General features: G+C 31.5%; 1 protein-coding gene across 3 annotated transcripts; it reads right to left on the reverse strand.

Annotated features, from left to right (window-relative positions):
* Positions 1-727: 727 nt before the first annotated feature.
* LOC133186037 (galanin receptor type 1-like) lies at positions 728-16,534 on the reverse strand. Of its 3 annotated transcripts, none has more exons than XM_061321316.1 (2): positions 16,468-16,534; positions 728-2,027 (listed from the first exon to the last, which is right to left on the reverse strand). In XM_061321316.1, exon 2 carries the CDS (start codon positions 1,992-1,994, stop codon positions 861-863), a length of 1,134 nt encoding a protein of 377 aa, XP_061177300.1. In that variant the 5' UTR covers positions 1,995-2,027; positions 16,468-16,534; the 3' UTR covers positions 728-860. The 3 variants fall into 3 exon arrangements, with proteins under 3 accessions (XP_061177300.1, XP_061177299.1, XP_061177298.1); XM_061321315.1 differs by lacking the exon at positions 16,468-16,534 and adding an exon at positions 12,533-12,775; XM_061321314.1 differs by lacking the exon at positions 16,468-16,534 and adding an exon at positions 12,533-12,774 and having other exon boundaries at positions 728-2,123.
* Between the last annotated feature and the right edge of the window lie 4,222 nt (positions 16,535-20,756).

The following is a 20,756-nucleotide window of genomic DNA, read 5'->3' on the forward strand; positions in this document are numbered from 1 at the left end:
GAACAATAAATAATTATAATAAAACTTTTAGTAGAAATCCGAGTTTAGCAATATAGTTTTAGATTTAAAACTGAATAAATGACCGTTTTATATCTTTTCAAGATTGAAAATGCTTTGTTGTTAAACATGCATTAAGCTATAGATAAAGGAATATGTAAAAATACCAAGCCATCAATTCCGTGAAACATAAAATATAATAAAAGCAAAATAAAGTTTTTTAACATTGATCATTTTATATTTTAATCTGGTATGATTATTCCATTTTTATATGAAACATATGTCGAAGATTTAATATTATAGCGATATGATTCCTACTTCTGCATATTTTTGACCACTTGATTTAAGTTTTAAAAATGGTTGATGTTTGTTAAAATGAGTATGATAAAATATTGGCAATCATGCATTACACTAGTCAATTGTTAATCAGAGATTTCAAGAATATTCATTATCGAAAGGCCACGAATGCCTGCATGCATGTGTCACCCAAAGACATAAGGTAAAATTTGCAGAATTCCTCTTTTTTATAGCATGTAATTTGCTTTAAATTACAATGAAACCAGAATTCATCTTCTGTTAGAGTAATTCTATCAATACCCAAGTTTATCGATACAAAAGCTTGTTTGATTCTATATATAGGTAGGGCTCTCAACAAAGTGCATTTATTTAACAGTAACCTCTTTTTCTCCAATTCTCTAGTAGTGTTCTCTAACAAAATTCAAGCAGAGTGTACAGGTCATGTTACTTTAATTATTTCATAATCATATTCTAAAGTAAAATAATTATCTTTCCAAAGATCACCTATTCTATGTATTTAAATTTGATTAAATAGCATCATAATTTTTAATATGGTCTGAATTCTGTCACACAGAACCTTCAATAATGCAATGAAACTCGTGGACGTCGTCTGTCTGTTGGTTGACGGTGATGAAGGTAGGCCCTGCATCATGCCTATTACATCGACATGGTCTGGAAACATGGTAGATAATCTGACGACCAAGACCAACAAGCTCGTCTCGAAATCTATCTGACGTCATCACATACAGGAAGAATTTACACGCAAACGACAACTGAGATAGAAACGTTGCCACTGTCGCCACTATCGGCTGAACAATTTGGAAAATTCGACAAATATTATTAAGAAATCCTAGGACAATTGTTGCTATGGCAACCACAATGGCCAGAGGCATCGTTTTAAATTCCTGTTCTGTGGAAACACTGGGGGGTCTCCCTCGAACAGATCCATTAAATTGTCTAGTGTGTGACTTGTACGTAAACACTTTAAAAAGTATAAGGCACAGAAGTATAACAATGGTAAAATATGGAATAATGGCGACTAGTACATAATCTACTTTGTTGAGAGTACTCCAGGTTTCATACAAGCCTGGGGCTGCGTACGGAAGACAGATTGTTTTCCCAAACACTTCCTCTGGCCCCATGGTCCAAACAAGATGATGATAGAACACAACGGAGAAGATGGCCAGAGATACAGCCACACATTTTGCCCTGAACTCCGTGCAATATTCCGATCTTTTAACGGGCCAATACAATCCAATGAATTTATCAATCACAAGTGCTGTTACGTACCATATCGATAGGAAAGTACACATAAAATTAAAGTAGTTAACCATTTGACAAGCACCATGTTGCTTAAACACAGGGATATTGAAATAAGCGGATAAATGAGTTAAGAAATGTGTGAAAATAACCCCGTTGTCAACGAAAGCAATAGCAGCAATGTATCGCGAGGATGAAGTATCCTTTAGTTTAGATCTAGCAAAGATATGAAATGTGATCCAGTTTAATGGAAATCCAAGAGAAAAGATCACAGGAATGGCAATCTTGATAAATTCGTTAATTGCCATGAATAACTCAAATCCTTCTTGAAATGGTGGTGGTGGTGGTGGTGCATCCGGTCCTGCTCCGAACAGAATGTCCTGTGTCGCATTCATATCGTGTGTTTTACCCATGATGGTTAAATTTCGCCCATCGATCATTCTGGGACGTATTTAGATGTCCTTCTCTTCAGTCTAAATAATTGGAAAGAGTTTTGTTAAAACATTTACATCCGATGAAATGTAGAAAATAGTCATAAAGCTTGTCTTGGTGCAACCCTTTCTCAGAATCTGAAACAAACAAATAAATTATTCGTACAAAGTGTGATAGGAGTGTTTGATTTTCAACGTTGTGCGAAAAGAATTCCCTTGTCAAATTTTTAAATCCATTTTCTGCAGTTTATACCAGTGTCAAAATAAAATATCTTCACAGTTATACTTAACTCCAGAAAAATAAAGATTAATTGAATCTGTTATTTTTTATGCCAACGGCGAAAGCATGAGGAAACCGAGGTGCTACTGTTCACATACATGATCCATAGAAAGATGATTGTTATCTGTGGGAGATTATTGGTCTCAACACAATGTAATGCAGAGTAGAATGTCAATATTTGAACAAAATGCACGTAAAATCATATTTCTTTGATCAATTTCGGACGATAAACGAAAGCAAACATCACTAAAAAATGTGTAAAAGAATGCTTTTACGTTGTATTGGCATTTCCAAACGTAATCTCTTTGTCAAATAAGCAAAAAACTTCAGATTTTCGCGGAAGTTATGCAGTTATATCTGGAACATTTTCTGGTAATCTGAAAATTGAGTAATCGGAGGAGAAAAGTTGAACTCTACAAGCACTTTGCCGCTCTTCTCTAGAACTGAATTAAAGCGGGAATAGAATTAACAATATTATACTAATGTTATACGGCATTGTGTGACAGGATGCAATTTATCCGATGAAGAATGAACGGAAATTTATAAGATAGCTGCCTGTTATAATAACACAGTGTAATATGCATATTTTATCTTGGAGGAATCGTGCATCGATCTCGCAATTCCATTAAATCTCGTGCAGACTAAACAAAATAATTTCAAACAGAATAATTCAGAAGTTCTTTAATGGTTCTTATCTCAGGTGACATGACCGGTCAGCTGGTATATTTCCATACAACTGTACTCCATTTTATTTAAATTTAACGATGCGGCAGGACAGTTAAGCAAACGACGGCCCCATGATTGAAAATCTTAATTAAGCGAAGCACGTTATGATATGAACTATGCAGTTCGTATTTATTCTGCGTCTCAAATCAAACAAAATGCATAACTTTACCAGCATAATTACAAGCCGATCGTTTATTTCGAATTACTTTCTGATGAAAATCACCTACTAGGCACTTATCTTTATAAATGACATCAGGAAAAAATAAAATATGCATTAATTGTTATTAAAAAAAATTTGAGAACATGTTGATGGATTTCATTTATGATTTGGGTTATCAGTTAGATTTTTGATTAAGTCACATTCATTATCAGGTCGAGAGTAGATCATTAATAGTACGTAATAAATATATCAAATGATGAAATCATAATCAAGATAAAATATGACATGTTTTTAAAATATGAAGCGAAAAGTCGGTCAACATTTTGAAAATTTTATGTCTATATCAAACTTATATGAAATTTTATCGTTCTTACGAATTTTTCGAATGTATTTCTGAGCGCAGTGGCATGCTAAGATATCATATCTTGAGATAGAGCTGGTTTATCAAAGGCATTCCAAAACAATTTACACTTCTAGGATAAAATGTGAAAATGTATGGCAACTTTGATTAATATTTCGTAGTTCTTACAAATTCAAGTAATGTAAATTCGACATTACAAATTGCATAAGGAATCTGAGATTCATAATTAAGATTGATAGTAACATCACAGAACCGAACACTTAAAACAGTGTTAGACTTCTAGAACATGTTATGAATTTTAATTTACAATTTCATACTCAATGCAAATAAAACTTAATTTTATTTACCTATGAATAAGTACTTGATATTTCTTTTGATATCAATAATGAATGAAGTATTTCAAAACATATCACACATTTCGTAGACCAGATTTTTTATTAAGCCAAAACGAAAACTATTCATAATAGAAAAGTAGTGATCAATCCCCCCCCCCCATTTTTTTTTAATTCAAGAAGGCAAAAATATACATAACCGAAAAAACTATTGAAGAAGTGAGATGCTTATTCTTTCATCAAAAATTTTTGCAACTAGTATTATTTCAACAATATGTTGAAAAAAAATTATCAAAACAGATATTACTCTTTCATATAAATAATAAATATAATTTTCAACCCTTCTAAGTTTATGGGATTTATCAAGCTCCCTAACATATACCCATTCCAGATTTTATTGTAAATAATGTTATACTTTTTTAAAGTCCAGGGTGCGTGGTCTAATGTCTTTTTTCCTGTTTATGGGTTTTAGAAAGAATTCGTCTCAATAATTCTTCCTACAATTAGATATAGATGCTCTTTGGTAGCAGCTACAAGGCCGTGATGGACATTTTTATGACTAAAAGACATTAACAGAAGCATATTCTTTCTGTCATTAGTGTAGAATGAACATCATGGAGGCGAGAATTGGGAAAGTTATGACACCCCATATCGATCGTTCTTATTAACTTGTGTTAGACAGTCTTGATAACAGCGATTTTAAGCGTCAAATTCTACTCTATTTTTTTCCATTCTAAATACATGTCCCTATTCTCTAATCGGTTCGTGGCATATGATTTATTCCCTCGCATGATGAAATGTATTCTATTCATCTTTATAAATAGTTCAATATTTTTTACTCTTTTTTAAAATTGTTCTAAACAATACTACAAAAAAATTAATGAAAAAAGGAGGAGTAAGCTTTGTCACACTCGCGGTCGCAAAATACTAAATTTTGGTAAGGGTTCTACTATATTAACTCAAGATTTCATTAGAAGTACAGGGTGTTTCAGTAAACATGTCCCGACTTTGCGGTTTCAATATAAAGTTAGACTGTATTAATATAAGAAATTTTTTGCAAAAATGAAAACCACATAATCAAACAATTTTATCAATATGAAATTTGAAGTGATGCCGAATCATTTATTTTTTTTAAGACAGGCATTTTTAAAGTTTAAACTTCAGCAGCAGTTTTCAATTTAACGTCATTTTTTATGTGTTTGAAAAAGCTGAATTGTTTTTAAGTCAGCATCCTCATTTGTCTCTGAAGTCCTGTATGGCATATATTTTGACATCATTTGAAAAGTCTGTTTCGTAGAAAGGTGGTTTTCATATGAGTACTTCTCTTTTCAAAATCTTATGCACTAGTATTGGTGATTTTGGATATTTTCTGTTAGTGTTGATTAGTTCAAAACATCCATAGATCCATTTTTGGAGGAAAAAAACCTGACAATCTGATTTTTGAAGATGTAATCAAAACTTCAGTAGGAAAAATATAATGAAGTTATTTTATATTGTTTATATCACAATTATATTGCAAGAAAATGTGCTATAAAATGCAGTTATAGTTTTGTAAATATTTTATTATTGTGCGGAAATATAGACATCAAAAGTTGGGACATGTTTGTTGAAACACCCTGTATTAAAAATGATCTTTGGGAGTTATGTGCACTATAAGGTTCTCGTATAACTATCCCCTGAAGGAATATGCATTATCAAATTAAAAATAAACCAGTTCCAAGTCAGTCGGACCTTTATCTTCATAGTGTTTGAAATGATTGATTTTGTGCATCATGATATTGAAAATAATGCATTATAACCCATTTCTACCCCTGGATAAAACTCTGCAATAATAATTCCAAATCATATACAAAATTGTTTCTGCTGGGACCAGAAGAGAAGTAATTGAAATATTGATCCTCTTTGCATCCGAGTACCTCTAATGTACTGAATTTTGTTTGCATGCATTTGATTTGTTTAAGTTCTGCTATAAATATTTACCCCAGCCTTTGCTTGCTTTTTTCATATTTTAAAGCATTTATATGCTTTGTTGATATAATTTATTCCTGTACCTTGTTTACCTGATCAATGCAGACGGTTTCGGGTGAATGTGATCTGACCGACAGGGGATACCTACTTCTTTAAGGCACCTGATCATATCTCCGGTGTTTCCAGGGGTCCGTGTTTTTGCCCTGTTAACGATTCTTATTGTTAAGAGGGTTTCTGATTTTGATCGTTATCTTTACCTCTTTTATTTTGAATGTAAACTACAAGAGAAGGTCTTGTTTTTTAACAGTGTTTTTGAGGGTTTACTTTTCCCCCTAGAAGGGGAGTAACCATTTCTATTCCCTCTCCTGCTTTACGAAGATTTATTCCTTAAACGAGATGAGAATTACATGTTAATGTATGTGTAGATAGAGAGATTTTAAACTCCGTTTGTGTATGAACACCCCCCCCCTCCACAAAAAATCAAATGAAATCCTACTTTAACACGCTGACATTTCTACGAATTTTTCCGTTTACCCGATCAGGACAAAGAGCACACGGCGGGTGTGACTGGTCGACAGGGGGTGCTTAACTCCTCCATGACACCTGATCCCGCCTCTGATGTTTTTGGAGGTCCGTGTTTGCTCTGCTCCCGTTTCGTATTATTTTAATGGACTATGAGCTTGAATACTGTTTGTTATCTCTATATTTCAAGCAAAGAAAACTATCAAGGCATTTTCCTTTTAACGAACAGTAGAACTTTACAGATATTCAGAATAAGCACCAATATTGCAAATGAAGTTAGAGATAGAACATAAAAATAAAAAGCAATGAAAAGAGAATCTGAAAAGATATTTTAGGGAGTATATCCGTGAGCTGTCAAAGACAGACATGAAAAGAAGATCATAATTGTCACTTATATGTCACTCTGGGAGAAGATGGTGTAGATGGTGTAGATTCCTATCTTCCTTGGAAGTAATTGAAACAGAAAACAGCGGATAAGTGACCTATAAGTGACAGCGAGGTTATCTAGCTTAGGAATCAGGCACAGTAAATCCTTCTTGATGATAAACAACATTTACAGTTGTTTGCTGTTACGCAATCCTAGTATGTTCATTGACTTAAGAATATCTCAAATAATAAAAAGAAACATTGATTAAGAAGTATGAAAGAAATTTATAATTAATATTTGGTTACTTTGGTTTTCTGAAGTTTCATTCTGGTGTCATTGAAAACTACAATTTATTTTGTAAAAGCAGTTACTCAAACATTAAAATATTTTGTGAAAATAGTCTCTTTTTTAAAAAGAATGCATGAATGATAGGAACTAGAGGACATTTACTTGGACAGCACGATTTAATGGTTTATTAAACCAATAATTTAATTAGATAATGGTCATTGAACTGAAATCATTTAGTATACCAAAGCTTCATTATAGAAACAAATCCTTCACAAAATTAATTGATATAAAAATCAAACCAGTCTTGCATCGTACTTGATCGTGCTTTCGTGTTACATAATTGTACAACCTTCACAATCACTTACAAAAATGTCAAATTTTAGGTCATTTATTCCGAATCTGAAGGCCTTAGTAACTCTCCATGACGTAAAGCCATATCGTGGCTGATAAGTTAGTGATAACAAGAAAAAAAAATTTCATGATGTCTGAAGAAGTGAAGCTGAATCACACAAATCATTCTAGTAATAGAATTATCAGGAAACTGTCGCATTCCAATCTGTGTATGATTAAAAGTTGTGTTTGTTCTACTCTTGTTCAGTGTCATCGTATAATGGCGAGAAAATGAGACGAATTTCAACTACATTGTGTGAAGGAAATCTAGGATGAACAAAGATATTTTGATTAAGAATCTGAAAATCGAATTCGAAACCTCCACAAAAAGAAATACGAAACTAAAAACATCTCTCAGAATATTATATGGACATGAACTAAAGAGGGAAATAAATATGACACATTAAACAATATAAATTTAAAAATTAAATGCAATGACGCAATATAATCTTACATAAAAAAAATATTAAACTGTAAGTTTTTTTTAAAATTGTAAGAAAAAATATATATTAATTTTTTAAATTGAATTAATGATCATTTCTTTCTAAAGCAAAGAACGAAGGAAGATCTAGATCATTTTACTCTAAGGTTTCTTAAACTTTCTCTCTTGATGTTGTTTAGTATAACTTTGACAGCATATATATGAAATGTCAGATAGATGGTACGCGGTATTAGCAAAGAAATAACTCTACTTACTTTAGAATTAATTACCATTTCCAGAATCCGTTCAGAGCTTTCTATCGAATTAACGATCAGAATACTTTGTAGTATGAACTCTAAGGTACCTTTACATTTCGTTGGGCTAAAAGGATTTAGAGCTAATTTGTATGATTAGAAAAACATCAAAGTTAGAGATCAAATCTATTCGAGGAAAAGCGAATCACTAGGCCACAATAAAGTGTACCACAGTTTTGAGATAGTAAATATTTCTGAACACAGTCTGTTACAATTTCGTTAAGGGACACCCCGAAGATAAAGTCATATATAATCATCAAATTAATAAAACTGAATCTGTAGATAGACGTTTGTGTTAAAATAGAGATCATATGAAGCAATGATATTTATCAGCAATTCAAATTTAGTAGCATCAAATCACAGATATTCCTTCAATATCTTCCTTGATTAAAAGAAAATAAAACCAGTAAACATCGTCTCTTTTTAAAGAGAATTACCAAAATATTAATTGGATGTTATATAATTGGTATAGATATTTATGTCATTGACTTAATTGTGTTCAATTCAGTCTTAAGTATGATCGGCCACTTAAAGAAAGAAATACAAAACAACACAGTAATCCAAACATCATCTAACACTTGGCTATTTAACGCAACTAAGAGATTTACTAGACAAATAAAATATTTTTTATATGCTGTGGCATGGAAAGACTGAAAAAAAAAAGTGCACTAAAAATGTACTTAAATTAGGAGTCATTAATGGAAGACCATCTGGGTTGTTATGGAAAAGGGAGGAGGGAAACGAAATTTTATTGTTTGAAAATGCAAAATTTGACAGCACTCACTTTGACATTGTTTGAATATATATCACATGCCTACAACTGCAGCATGTATAACAGTTGAATAACTAAATGAACTTTAATGGTATTCATGCAATAGAAAAAGAACCTATAACCCTGAACTGAATTGATACGTGTTTTTTCTTATTCTTTGAAAAGAGAGTTTTTTTCATGTTTAGTTCTGTGTACCTAATTTGATGCCTATATTATTATACATTCAGCTAAATGAAAGCTCTCAAAAATTCGCTGACTATAGTAATTTTCATAAATAAGAGTACTTCTGGAGTATTCAAATATTCGAAGAATATGAGTGAACAAATATTCCATTCTTTATTGACAAGCTTCATCCACAGTCTATAACTATTTAAAAAAAAAAGACATCAAGATTCTGCTATACAAAAGAACTCGTTGTAACCTTGAAATCCCAGATGATGCAAAAGCACTCACTACCTTGCAAAGATAGCATAACTCATGCTCACATGATTAAAGTAATAATATACCTTAATCTAGCTCTGCACCTGTCCTTAATTTCCCTCGAGTCAAGATAAAAAGTGAACCATTCTTAATAAGATAGCTTTTGTATACATCGGCTTCAATTATTTCTGCCTTCTTCATACTCATTGTCTGTAAACAAGACGAGGTTTTGAGTGCATTTGCGTGCTTTTAAAGTATAATGAAATATCGGATGCCAAGAATAGAATATTTGGTCTCAATTTACTTCACTAAGCTGGCTGTTACGGATAATTAAAATACTGGAGAGTGTTCGATTGATTGAATGTTTTAGGTTTACGTCCAGGGAAGTTTTTCATTCATTTCTTTACAGAAGCACCAAATTTTATCTATGCTAGGGATTGAAATAAAAGAATTGAAAAAAGTTTTTATATGCCAGCGCCTGCTGCGACAAGGTACTTCTGATTTTATGTTCCAGTTCGACTCATATTTCACTTTTTATTATTATTGAGTGACTACTTATAACGCATTTAAGTCATAATACATTTATCAAAGCCTAAAGCGATATGCTCAGTAATTCTGTATATCTTTGACGATGGGATTAAAGCTAAAAATATAGCTGATATTTGTAAAAATGTATTTTGGAAGTACATGTACATTGCCCGAAAAAGGATTTCATTAATAAATCATTGCTGTAAATGTTTTATATTTAGCATGTACGATTTTTGGCGGAAATGATTTTTGGACAAGTTAGCGTAGATTTGATTTAGCACAGTTCTTAATATGTGCAACACAGTTAGCGTTGTACTTGAATTAGTGGAAGTTGCTTTCCGCCAAAGGCGCTAAAAAGAATACATAGCAAAATGTAATACGTTTACTGCATATTAATCATTGAAAACTCTTTTTTTTTTTTACTCTAATGTAGTAGATTCATTTGAAAATTTGACTCAATTCTATTCTAGGACATTGGAGTGGTTTTCAGTGCTTTTAAGACTTGAATTTATTTCTATAAATAATGCACTGCCCTTGCTTACACTTGTATATTGTTTTGATTTAGACGACATGGTCAAACTGCATTTTATTAAATTAATTTCCCTGTCCCCAGAGAGATTATTTGCTTAAAGAAAAAAAACAGTTTTTGAATAAAATAACTTAAAAGAACTCGCATATTATACCACTCAGTTGCTCATGTAGTTGCTGTTTCGATTTGTCACTTGTTTTATTTATCGTCTGTTAGAAATGACAAAATCCTTCGTACAATGTCAAGTGACCATGACAAAAACAAATCGCAAACCTCCAAAAGAAGATGTGCATCCCATTTCCTATTCAAAAGGTCGGATCTCCGAGGTACTAATAATTTGTTTGCACGAAGTCGCAAGGACCTGATTTTGATAACCTTGACAGAATTATCCTATAAGAAAGGAAGAACAGATTCCTTCTCTTACATTTATTACAGCAAATATTTAGATTTTACAATAACGTACATATAAAAAGACAAAGTGAATTCCATGTGAATGTCAAATTATCCCTACATTTAATTTCTTATGCATTATAAGTAACTCCTTCATATTACTAGTAGCAATACTATTATAAAATATTAACGTGATTCTCTACTGATTGACTTTAAAATTTTCCAGGAAAATCATCTGATGCTACATACAATAAACATGTACAAGGACGAAAACGTGAAGAAAACGATGAGTTATCAATCCCATAATTCATGAAAACAATGCAAATCGTTAAAATACGACCACACGATAGGTTGCAATTGCAAACAAGGTCATTATAAAGTCACTTTGGAATTTTCTGGCATCAGATCGTTATTAGGGAGAAAAAGATCGAAATGAATGACTACAGCTTCAACTTAAAAAAAAAACCAAAAAACAAATACGCCCAAATATTCATGCAAAAAAAGTTCAATGAACAAGCTACTTCGATATTTGTAATGCAGTGAGATATCATATCATTCACATTCCTTATCCATACGTTTGTCGAAGAGAAAAAAGAAACAAATTGCTTATTTGTACAAGTGTAAGAACATTTAAAGTGCATAAATACATTATAAACAGACTATTTGACATAAAAATATATTATATTTCTATTATTAAATGAATTTGATATGCAAAAGAAGCACAGAGTTAATAATAGTTTTCTTTTATCCAGGATTGCTGCTTATATTACATTTTATACAAATGAATGTAATTTTCTGATTGCTAGAGTATTCTATCAGATAGCCGAAAAAGAAGATTACAGTATTGAAAATCAATTGTCTCCCTTGCCTCATTAGTTAAATACGAAACTTAAATATCTTCTATTTGTACAGACAGCACGTTTCAACGCATCAGTTATCCATTATTTTCCCAAGCTTGACCTTTGCAGTCATGGCAAGGATACAGAAATGATAGAAATGTGAAATACAATCTGATAGGGCTAATAAATCGCATCAAAACGGCACCAAACATAAAGCCTGGATTGAACTCGGAAGGTAGGAAATGAAATAAAGCTTAATAACTACCGATACTATATCTTAGGTGTCTGGAGAGTATATGAAATAGATACAATTTACCAGAAAATTAGTTTTTCTCCGCCGAAATGCGTCGACAGAAAGATATTTTTAGATAAAGATTTAGTCAGAAAGATATTTGTGTTCTTTATGAAGATATAGTTCATATTCAGGTTAGGATTATCAAAGTTCTGATAAAAGTACATGTGTTTAAAAAAATATTTGAAATTTGGACATGAATACGTTGAAGACAATATTCAGGATAGGATAATCAAAGTTCTGATTAAAATAAATGTACGTTAGAAACATTTTAAAATTTTAAATTCAGACTTCAATAAGATAAAGACATTAAATTAGAATTATGTAGCCTTACAAAATTGGAAAAAGAAAATTAGGTATATGCCCTTTTAATATCTGCTTTTTTTCTTTAAAAAGAAACAATCCTGATTTTTCAATATATATATATATATATATATATATATATATATATATATATATATATATATATATATATATATATATATAGATAGATAGATAGATAGATATATATATATATATATATATATATATATATATATATATATATATATATATATATATATATATATATATATATATATATATATATATATATATATACTTATTTTGAAAAGCAAATTGTTCTGATTCCAAATTATCCTTGCTTACCTTATCATGTCTTAAACTGTCTCCAAAGACAGAAATGAAGGAATTGATATCAAGGCGTCTACAGTATTCAAACCTTCCGGAATCACCGAAATTGATAAACAGAAAATCTGGCGAAAATACAGTGTGCAAAACGTAGAGCTATTCATCTCAATGGAAATGTTCAAAAGATAAAGTGAGGCTTTTTATATTTTTTGTAGAAGTGGAAAACGGCTGTAAAAGATTTTCATCTACATGATAAACACTGACTCTTATTTAATTCCGAGCGAAGATTCATCAGACATTAAACTTAAGAAAATGGTCTTGTTTGTGACGTCACTGTAGAGATTGTCTATCATGTGTCAGTCAACTTTTTGCTGTTTTTTACCCACTGGTCAGTGCTTAACTTTCGTTAGATATTTCTCAAGAATCAATTCCGAGTTCCCAATTGAATTCTATTCAGCCTTTGTTTCAACATTTCAATACCCAATTGGAACTGGTTAATCATATACAGCATCGAATATGCTACAATTGCTCGATTAATTCAGTTCTTGGGTTAACAACCCCAACAAGATGTTTATCAAATGATAGTTTTTCAGAATGTTATACTAGTTACAGAAACTAAGCTCAAGATCGCTTAACGATATCAACTTAATTACGAAAACGTTTCAGGTGTTTTTTCTTCATTATAAACACAGCATCGCAGTCAAACACACTTGATTTAAGAAGAAAGGCAGAATATATTTCATTTCATCCTGAGTATTTGTGAGAGGGCATGCACCAGATATCTATAGTTCATTTCTAACCCGACTACTTGAATGTATGAAATAACTTTCTCATTTTACTGATTATTTTGATTTATTCAACTTCAAGGTCATTGTAAATCACACTCAATCAATGGACATTTAGAAAAGAAAAGCTGAATAAAACACTAACACTTCTTCATCAAAACAGTATAATATTATTATCTCGTTCTTTCTACTATGGATGACTTTATTCTCTCTTTGTATATAAAGTTCATTAAGAATTCATACTTGTTATCAGAATATCATCCTCCGGAAGTTTTTGGTCTTGTTGTATTCTTAAATAGCAAATCAATAATATTTAATTTTCTCCTGGTCTAAAAATCTCCTTGCTTTAAAACTGGATTTCCCGAAAGTGTAGCCTTTTTCCAATGCTAAATCGAAATTGACACTGTATAGGACAAAACAATAATAAGCTTATGTATTGTTTAAGATGGCTCCTGGTCCTTCGACTGTTTCAATAATTATCTCTTATACTTCTGTAGTTTAATCAAATGACTGAAATCTTACCCGAATTTCCTGCATTACAAGTGAGACTAGAGCCACATTTTAGACACTCAGAGTGTAAATATTTATTACTGCAGTTTTGCAGAATTTATTTGTCTAACACGAGAGTTTTCCCCTGGATATATATTACCATGATACCCATTTCATCATAGTGGGAAAAAATCTTTATAAAAGACGACTTTCACATTTACAAGTCATGCAGTCTTGCGGAGTCAAGAAAAAATTCTATATAAAAGACAACTTTCACATTTACAAGAGTCAGTCTTGCGGAGACAATCTTGGTGTAAGGTACTGTTTTCTCAACTTTATAGTGCAATATCTAACAAGTAAAGTCTTTTGTATTTTTTTTATTACGTTTTCATTGTTGTCATTATTGCCCTATACTATGCCAAAAAAGGAATGGTACAAAATTGTCCGAAAGCGTTTGAAGGTTTAGAATATTTACAGGTAAGCTAAGGAGGAAGTAGAAATCATAATGCTTGTTACACCAACCAAAGGGGGGGGGTGTCTTTTGCAAATGTGAAAGTCATTTATTATTAGTTTCCTTTGGTACTTTATAAATCACTAAAACATAAAGCTCATGTAAGTTACGTATTTTTTTTTCGATCTACCCTACCTGTATTGGATTCTTAATCTCCACAAAAATTCTTACAGAGAAAAATATATTGTCGGGTCAAGCAAATTATCTACCAAGCCCCTATCTTTACTCCTCACAAAACTGCTGTAAAGGAGAAACTTTAAGACATACTGTTCTACAGCATATTTTATTAGTTGTAGAAATCAAATTCTCAAAACCTCTGAAGAACTTTTAGAAAATTTAAAATAACCAAAGTTTTCAAAAGTAGGTAACATACGACTTTTCTACACTTTACTCAACCATTCCTCATGATAAATTGAGATGATGCTGGAGTTCCTAATTTACAACATTTATGTAGTCTTCGGAGACTAGATCTTCCAACAAACTGTTGTAAACTGTTGAAATAAGCACTAATTGTGCTCCTTTAGCCGATCTGTTTTTATATTCCAATGAAGTAGAATTTATTCAAGAACCTCTTAGAAGAAGAAAACACTTGTTGTGGCCTTCAACTCGACAATCAGATATATTGACGTCGATTTATCAATTAACATAGTCTTTTCCATTCATATGTTGACTCAATATATCACAGTGAACTCGAAATGAAAGACACCACAGAGTTACACATCGGTTTCATATTTGGATATTTTACTGACTGTAGACTATAAAGGCCAACTAACAACTGAATTGTATGACAAACAAGATGACTTTAGTTTTTCCATCGTCAACTTTCCTTATCTATGTAGCAATTTCCCACATCACATGTGTGCATATTGGGTTAACATCTCCCAACTTATTCAATACTCAAAATCATGCTCCGAGTACAATCAATTTTTAAACCGAGACAGACTATTAACAGATAAGTGGATGTTACAGGGATTTCAACCACCTCTTTTGAGGTAAGCTTTTCGTAAATTTTAAAGTTGTTTTAATGACTTAGTAAGCAATTATAACCTACCATTGAGTCATATTTGAGTCGTCTTTTGGCTGACGTTTTTCATACCAATTGTAAGGCCTTTGTTTTTATATTAAATTTGACTAAGGAATTATCCTCTATATGATCAACACTTGGGACTCACGGCGTATGTGACCAGTCGACAGGGGATGCTTGCTCCTCCTAGACACCTGGTCCCACCTCTGGAATTTCTTTGGGTCTTTTTTTTGTTTTGTGCCCTGTTGGCAGATTTGAATTATTTCTACATTTTTTTTTTTGAGATCGATCACTGTTCATTATCTTCATTTTATATATATATATATATATATATATATATATATATATATATATATATATATATATATATATATATATATATATATATATATATATATATATATATATATATATATATACTTTTTCTCGAAAGTCAAATCATATCTTTATTAATCCTAAGCCCAACAAACAATGCTTGTTCATCTGAATATGTATCTTAATTAGACATATTTAAGACGTTGTATTCCATAAATCTGCGAAAATTTCGATTTACATACATAGAAAACATATTTATTTTACGAGTGCCATTTTCGTTTAAGTCAATTTTTAGTGATTGTGAAAATTGTAAAGCAGAAATCATCATTAAAAAAAAAAAAAAAAAAAAAAAAAAAAAAAAAAGAACCAGAAAATGAGAACACGTATATTGTTCACAGAAATTCATTCAGGTATGCATAGAATTACAATACGTTTTTTACCTATTTTTCAAAAGAGTGGCACATAGTGCATTCCAGGTCTTTTGATAAACTTTTATACTATTTAAGTCTTTGACACAAAAAGTTTGTGTACTGGATGCCTCGAAATTAATAATATTTATCCAGTAAGAGTGATATATGTCAGAGCTTTAACCATAGTTTTACTAACATCACATCTTCACAAATTTGCAAAATTACGAATCAATCCTATTTGAAGAAGGAAATAATATGCCTAACCGTTGTTACTATGTTATCTTAAGCGACAATTTAAAAACATATTTAATTTTATCGGAATTAAACATCAAAATTCAAATAAACCAGGGCATGAATAATTTTCGATTTTAAGAGAAATAGGGGATTGTGTTGAATATAAAATGCAAAACCTTTCTTACCTGACCATCCATAAAAACATCCCAAGAATCAAGGAGTATGACTATGCCATATAGTTATTTCAGAATACAAGGTTGTAAAACATCATAGAGCTTTACTCCAACTTTACATACAATGGTTGTCTATTGATTCAGGACCTTTTATATACCCACGGCCGAACTTCGAATTCAATGCACTACCAGATGCATCATTACAGAGCCTGTGTATAACACGAGTCATAAAACAAGACTTATTCATTTATTTTCTCAGTCGAGTATTTGCTTTTTTCCTGTAGATGCTCGAACTGTGTTTGTTATAGCACTCATCGTAATTAAAACTATTAATGGTGAAAAAGGAATGCTTTCGAGACCATGATTATGAAATTAGGGAAACAGATGTCACTCTTTACGGGATTTCCTAGATTTATCAGATCTATTTCTGAAATGATATCGGAAATGACCCGGATGACCACCGTCATCATTGATTTTTTCGGGTTCTCTTCATTTTAATTTGATAACTGTTTTATCACAAAAACAGATAATGACATACAATATCAATTAGGTCTCTTAATCCTTTGGATAGGAACGTTGTACTTAATATTACTGCAGATCTTTTTTTTTTTTTGATTGGAAAAAGTATAAGAATTTCAAAATATATATGTACATCTAATCCGATTTTTGAAAGGAAGTTACTCGAGGGAAATATGGATTTCGGATTGCTTAAATGGATTTGTAATACAAGAAATAATTTAGGTGTTGTAAAATGAACAAGTATATATAATAGATAATTTTGGTACGCATCGAACAACAGATTTAGATATGTATCAAAATATATGATCGATACTTAACTAATGCAATGTCTTAATATTCAGGGGAAAAAATGAAACAAAATAGATACTGTTTATTGGTTCATGTTAGCTATTGTATAACTTCGCTAATTTTTATTCCCTGTGCTTCTCATGAATGCGTTTAAATTTGTTTAAATTTTCAGTTTTTCTTCAAAGTGTATGTAATGACCTTTTAAGATTTCATTCTATTCACAGTTTCTTGAATTTGCAACTTTAAAGGGAGCGCGAATATAGCAAACGTTTACAATGCAGATTATTTCTTCCCTATATAGTGACTTAATCTGAAATACCAACGTATCAACATATTACACTCAATAGTTAAAAAATGATTTAAAATATAGAATTCTTTCTTTTAATCAGAACTTTAAAATACATTTAAAGCAAGATGTGTGACACATACCCCGTTGTTACCACTGCTATACTTGAGACTGATTGATTGATCGATTGATTGATTTATTATTTATTTATTTATTATTGCGGAGAGCAAAAGATGACAAATCTTATTTTTTAAAAGGATGAATTTCTCCCCACAGAGAGAATCGTCTTTATTTGGGAAAAAAACACATCATTATATGTTCATGTGCATGCATCATCGCCATGTAGTCAAAATTCCAGCTTTTTATGCATTATGACATCATAAAAGTATAACATTGCCAAAGATAAGATTCGAATTCCATATTATTCCTCATCGTTGTCCATATAGTTTGTTCGTTTGCATTTTTGTTTTAACGTCTTTTTCAATATTTTTTAATCATATTAAAACATCACCAGTTGCCGGTGGAGGGCTGCAAATTTTCGGATTTTCCCGTTATTTCCCAATTATGACAAGGAGCACATGGCGGGTGTGACCGGTCGGCAGGGATGCACACTCCTCCGTGGTACCTGACCCAACCTCTGTTGTTTTAGAGGTCCGTGTTTGCTCTGCGCCTGATTTGTATTGTGAGCTTGAATACTGTTCGCTCCATATATTTCATGTTAAGAAGAACAAAGTCTGGATATACAATAATACAATACATTAACAAAACAGCTACGATCGTATATTACTCATTTAAATGGTCTGATTTTTCTCCATTCTTTACTTTTACTTTAAAAGAATGTCCATCATCTTTGTTTTTGCCCCATTTAACGATGTTGTGCCACGTTCTTTCTATGTTCAGAGTGTGTTTTCTCGAGTTGTCGATCTTTCATTGAAAGATTGTGTAGAGTGAACAATATGGCTGCATTTTATTTGGGAATAAACATTACTTTGATCATAAACACTAAGCACATACAACATCATTAGCATTTTATCTCTTGCTTTCTTTATTTATTCCACCCATTTTTCTATGACACAGTATTAACTAATTGCTACAGAAGTAAAAGTAGTATAAACCATCTCTCTTTTGCATTTGATGTAAAGATGTATCTATTTCAAAAAAGTAAATATGACATTTTGCTCTATTCAAAACCTATAAATCTGCTGTAAAATCACTAATTTTCTCGGGGGGGGGGGGGGGGTGTTGTTTTCGAGGTATGAAGAGATCGACCCACGAACTCACTAATATTTATGTTCTGTTTACAATTTTGATTTTATTTCTATTTTCAATTAAAAATAGCTTCAGCGTAAAGATTTGAATTCCTAGATTTTCAAATTTTCATATTTTATTATTGAGACATAAATCTCATAAATATGAATACTCTACATAAATACAATACTCGTACGCAGTGCAATTCATATGAACAATATATTTAGTAGAATAAGTTCATGTATGTACGAAAGCCCAGAAGGCTCATTCGAGATTCGAGTTTCGAAATACGAGATTCGAAATTCGAGATTCGAAATTCGAGTTTCGAGATTCAAGATCCAAACTAACCAATCAAAAGGCGGTTTAAAATTCAATTACTCCCCTTTACTAAGTTTTGACCTTCTAGAAATCGTTGAATATATTTAAACCGAAGAGGTCATTTGATTATATTACAATGCAAGAAAGAGTGTTATATATATCAAAACGAAATTAGAAAAAAATATTGGTTTTTTGGTCTGCAAAAAATGCTGAAATTTATTATAACTTCTTAAATATTATAATAGATTTATATCAAGAATATTTATAATGTATTATCTACTTTGTATACAGGTTAGATGTCAATATAATAAATATTGTTAATCGGATTCAAAGAGCAAGGGGGGGGGGGGGGATTGTAGTCGATGAGAATAAAAGAAGTGACTAGCGATTATTAAATAATAAATAGTAATACGGGTTTCAAAGTGGATATAGTTTGTGACAAGGTATTAGAAAGTGACCAGTGACTATAAGGGTTTCAAAGTTAAGTGTGCAATAAAACAACTGACTAGCGATTAATAATAATTAGTAATACGGGTTTCAAGGTGGATATAGTTTGTGACAAGGTATAAGAAAGTGACAAGTGACCAATATGGGTTTCAAAGTGGATATAGTTTGTGACAAGGTATTAGAAAGTGACCAGTGACCAAGTTTGTGAAACCAAGAGACAGCTCCTTAAGTACGGATGGCTGAATAATGCTTAATAAAAGTAATGATTTCTCTTTGTTTAGGCCCATAGGAAATAATCATTAAAAAAGCCGGCTATTGCTCTACGAGCAATGAGCCCGGCTAAAAATCACTGTAAAGCCCCCCCCCCCCCCCCCTCCAAATGCAACAGGGGGTTATCACGATTATTAGACGTTGTTTTTGAAAGGACACAAACATAAAGTTGCTATATTTTTTATAGTATATTATATCGGTGAAAAATATAAGGGGAATGTGTGTGTGTTTGTGGGGGAGGGAGGGGGGTAGAGACACGTGCCCAGGGTCCGATGGCTATGTTGTTTATCTTATTACAACGGTTGACAAATGTTCGGTTATAAAAATTCAGTGTCAATCTTGCGATGCATGGCTAAAATAATTATATACATGTATTCGATAATTATTTATAAGGAAACTGCTCGGGTCCCGCAAGATACATAATCAATCAATACACAAGTTTCAATACATGATGTAATGGCCATAGAGAAAAAAAGATATAAAAGTATTTGATAATGATCAAAAATTAATTATTTTAACAAAACAATAATCCCTCTATACACCTTTAGGACTTTGAAAAAATCGTATAGCCTAAAGCAGTACTTATTAAAATTACTTAGTTCATCATGTATGCCTTTTAGTGTACACAGGAAATCTTGAAGACATCGTAGTAGTGATAAAGAAAAATCGCGTTCGCTTTCCTAATGGTGTAGATTCCATATAGGCGAAAAGGCTGTAGCCTATACATCATTTTCTTGATGTAAAAAAAATATTTATTTATATATGTATTTGGTTGAAAAATTTGGGTAAAGTTGGTCATAAATCTTATTTATTTACCAGTTACTAGAATATTTTTTCATCAGATGCAATAAAAGTATTTTTAGCCATCCACACTTTTATGCCTATCCAATTTTTATATACAACTTTTGATTTTTATAGCTGGTTA

This window comes from Saccostrea echinata, unplaced genomic scaffold (assembly GCF_033153115.1).
Source record: "Saccostrea echinata isolate AGI-Se365-2 ecotype Australia unplaced genomic scaffold, CSIRO_AGI_Sech_v1 ptg000012l, whole genome shotgun sequence".
Lineage (NCBI taxonomy): Eukaryota > Metazoa > Mollusca > Bivalvia > Ostreida > Ostreidae > Saccostrea > Saccostrea echinata.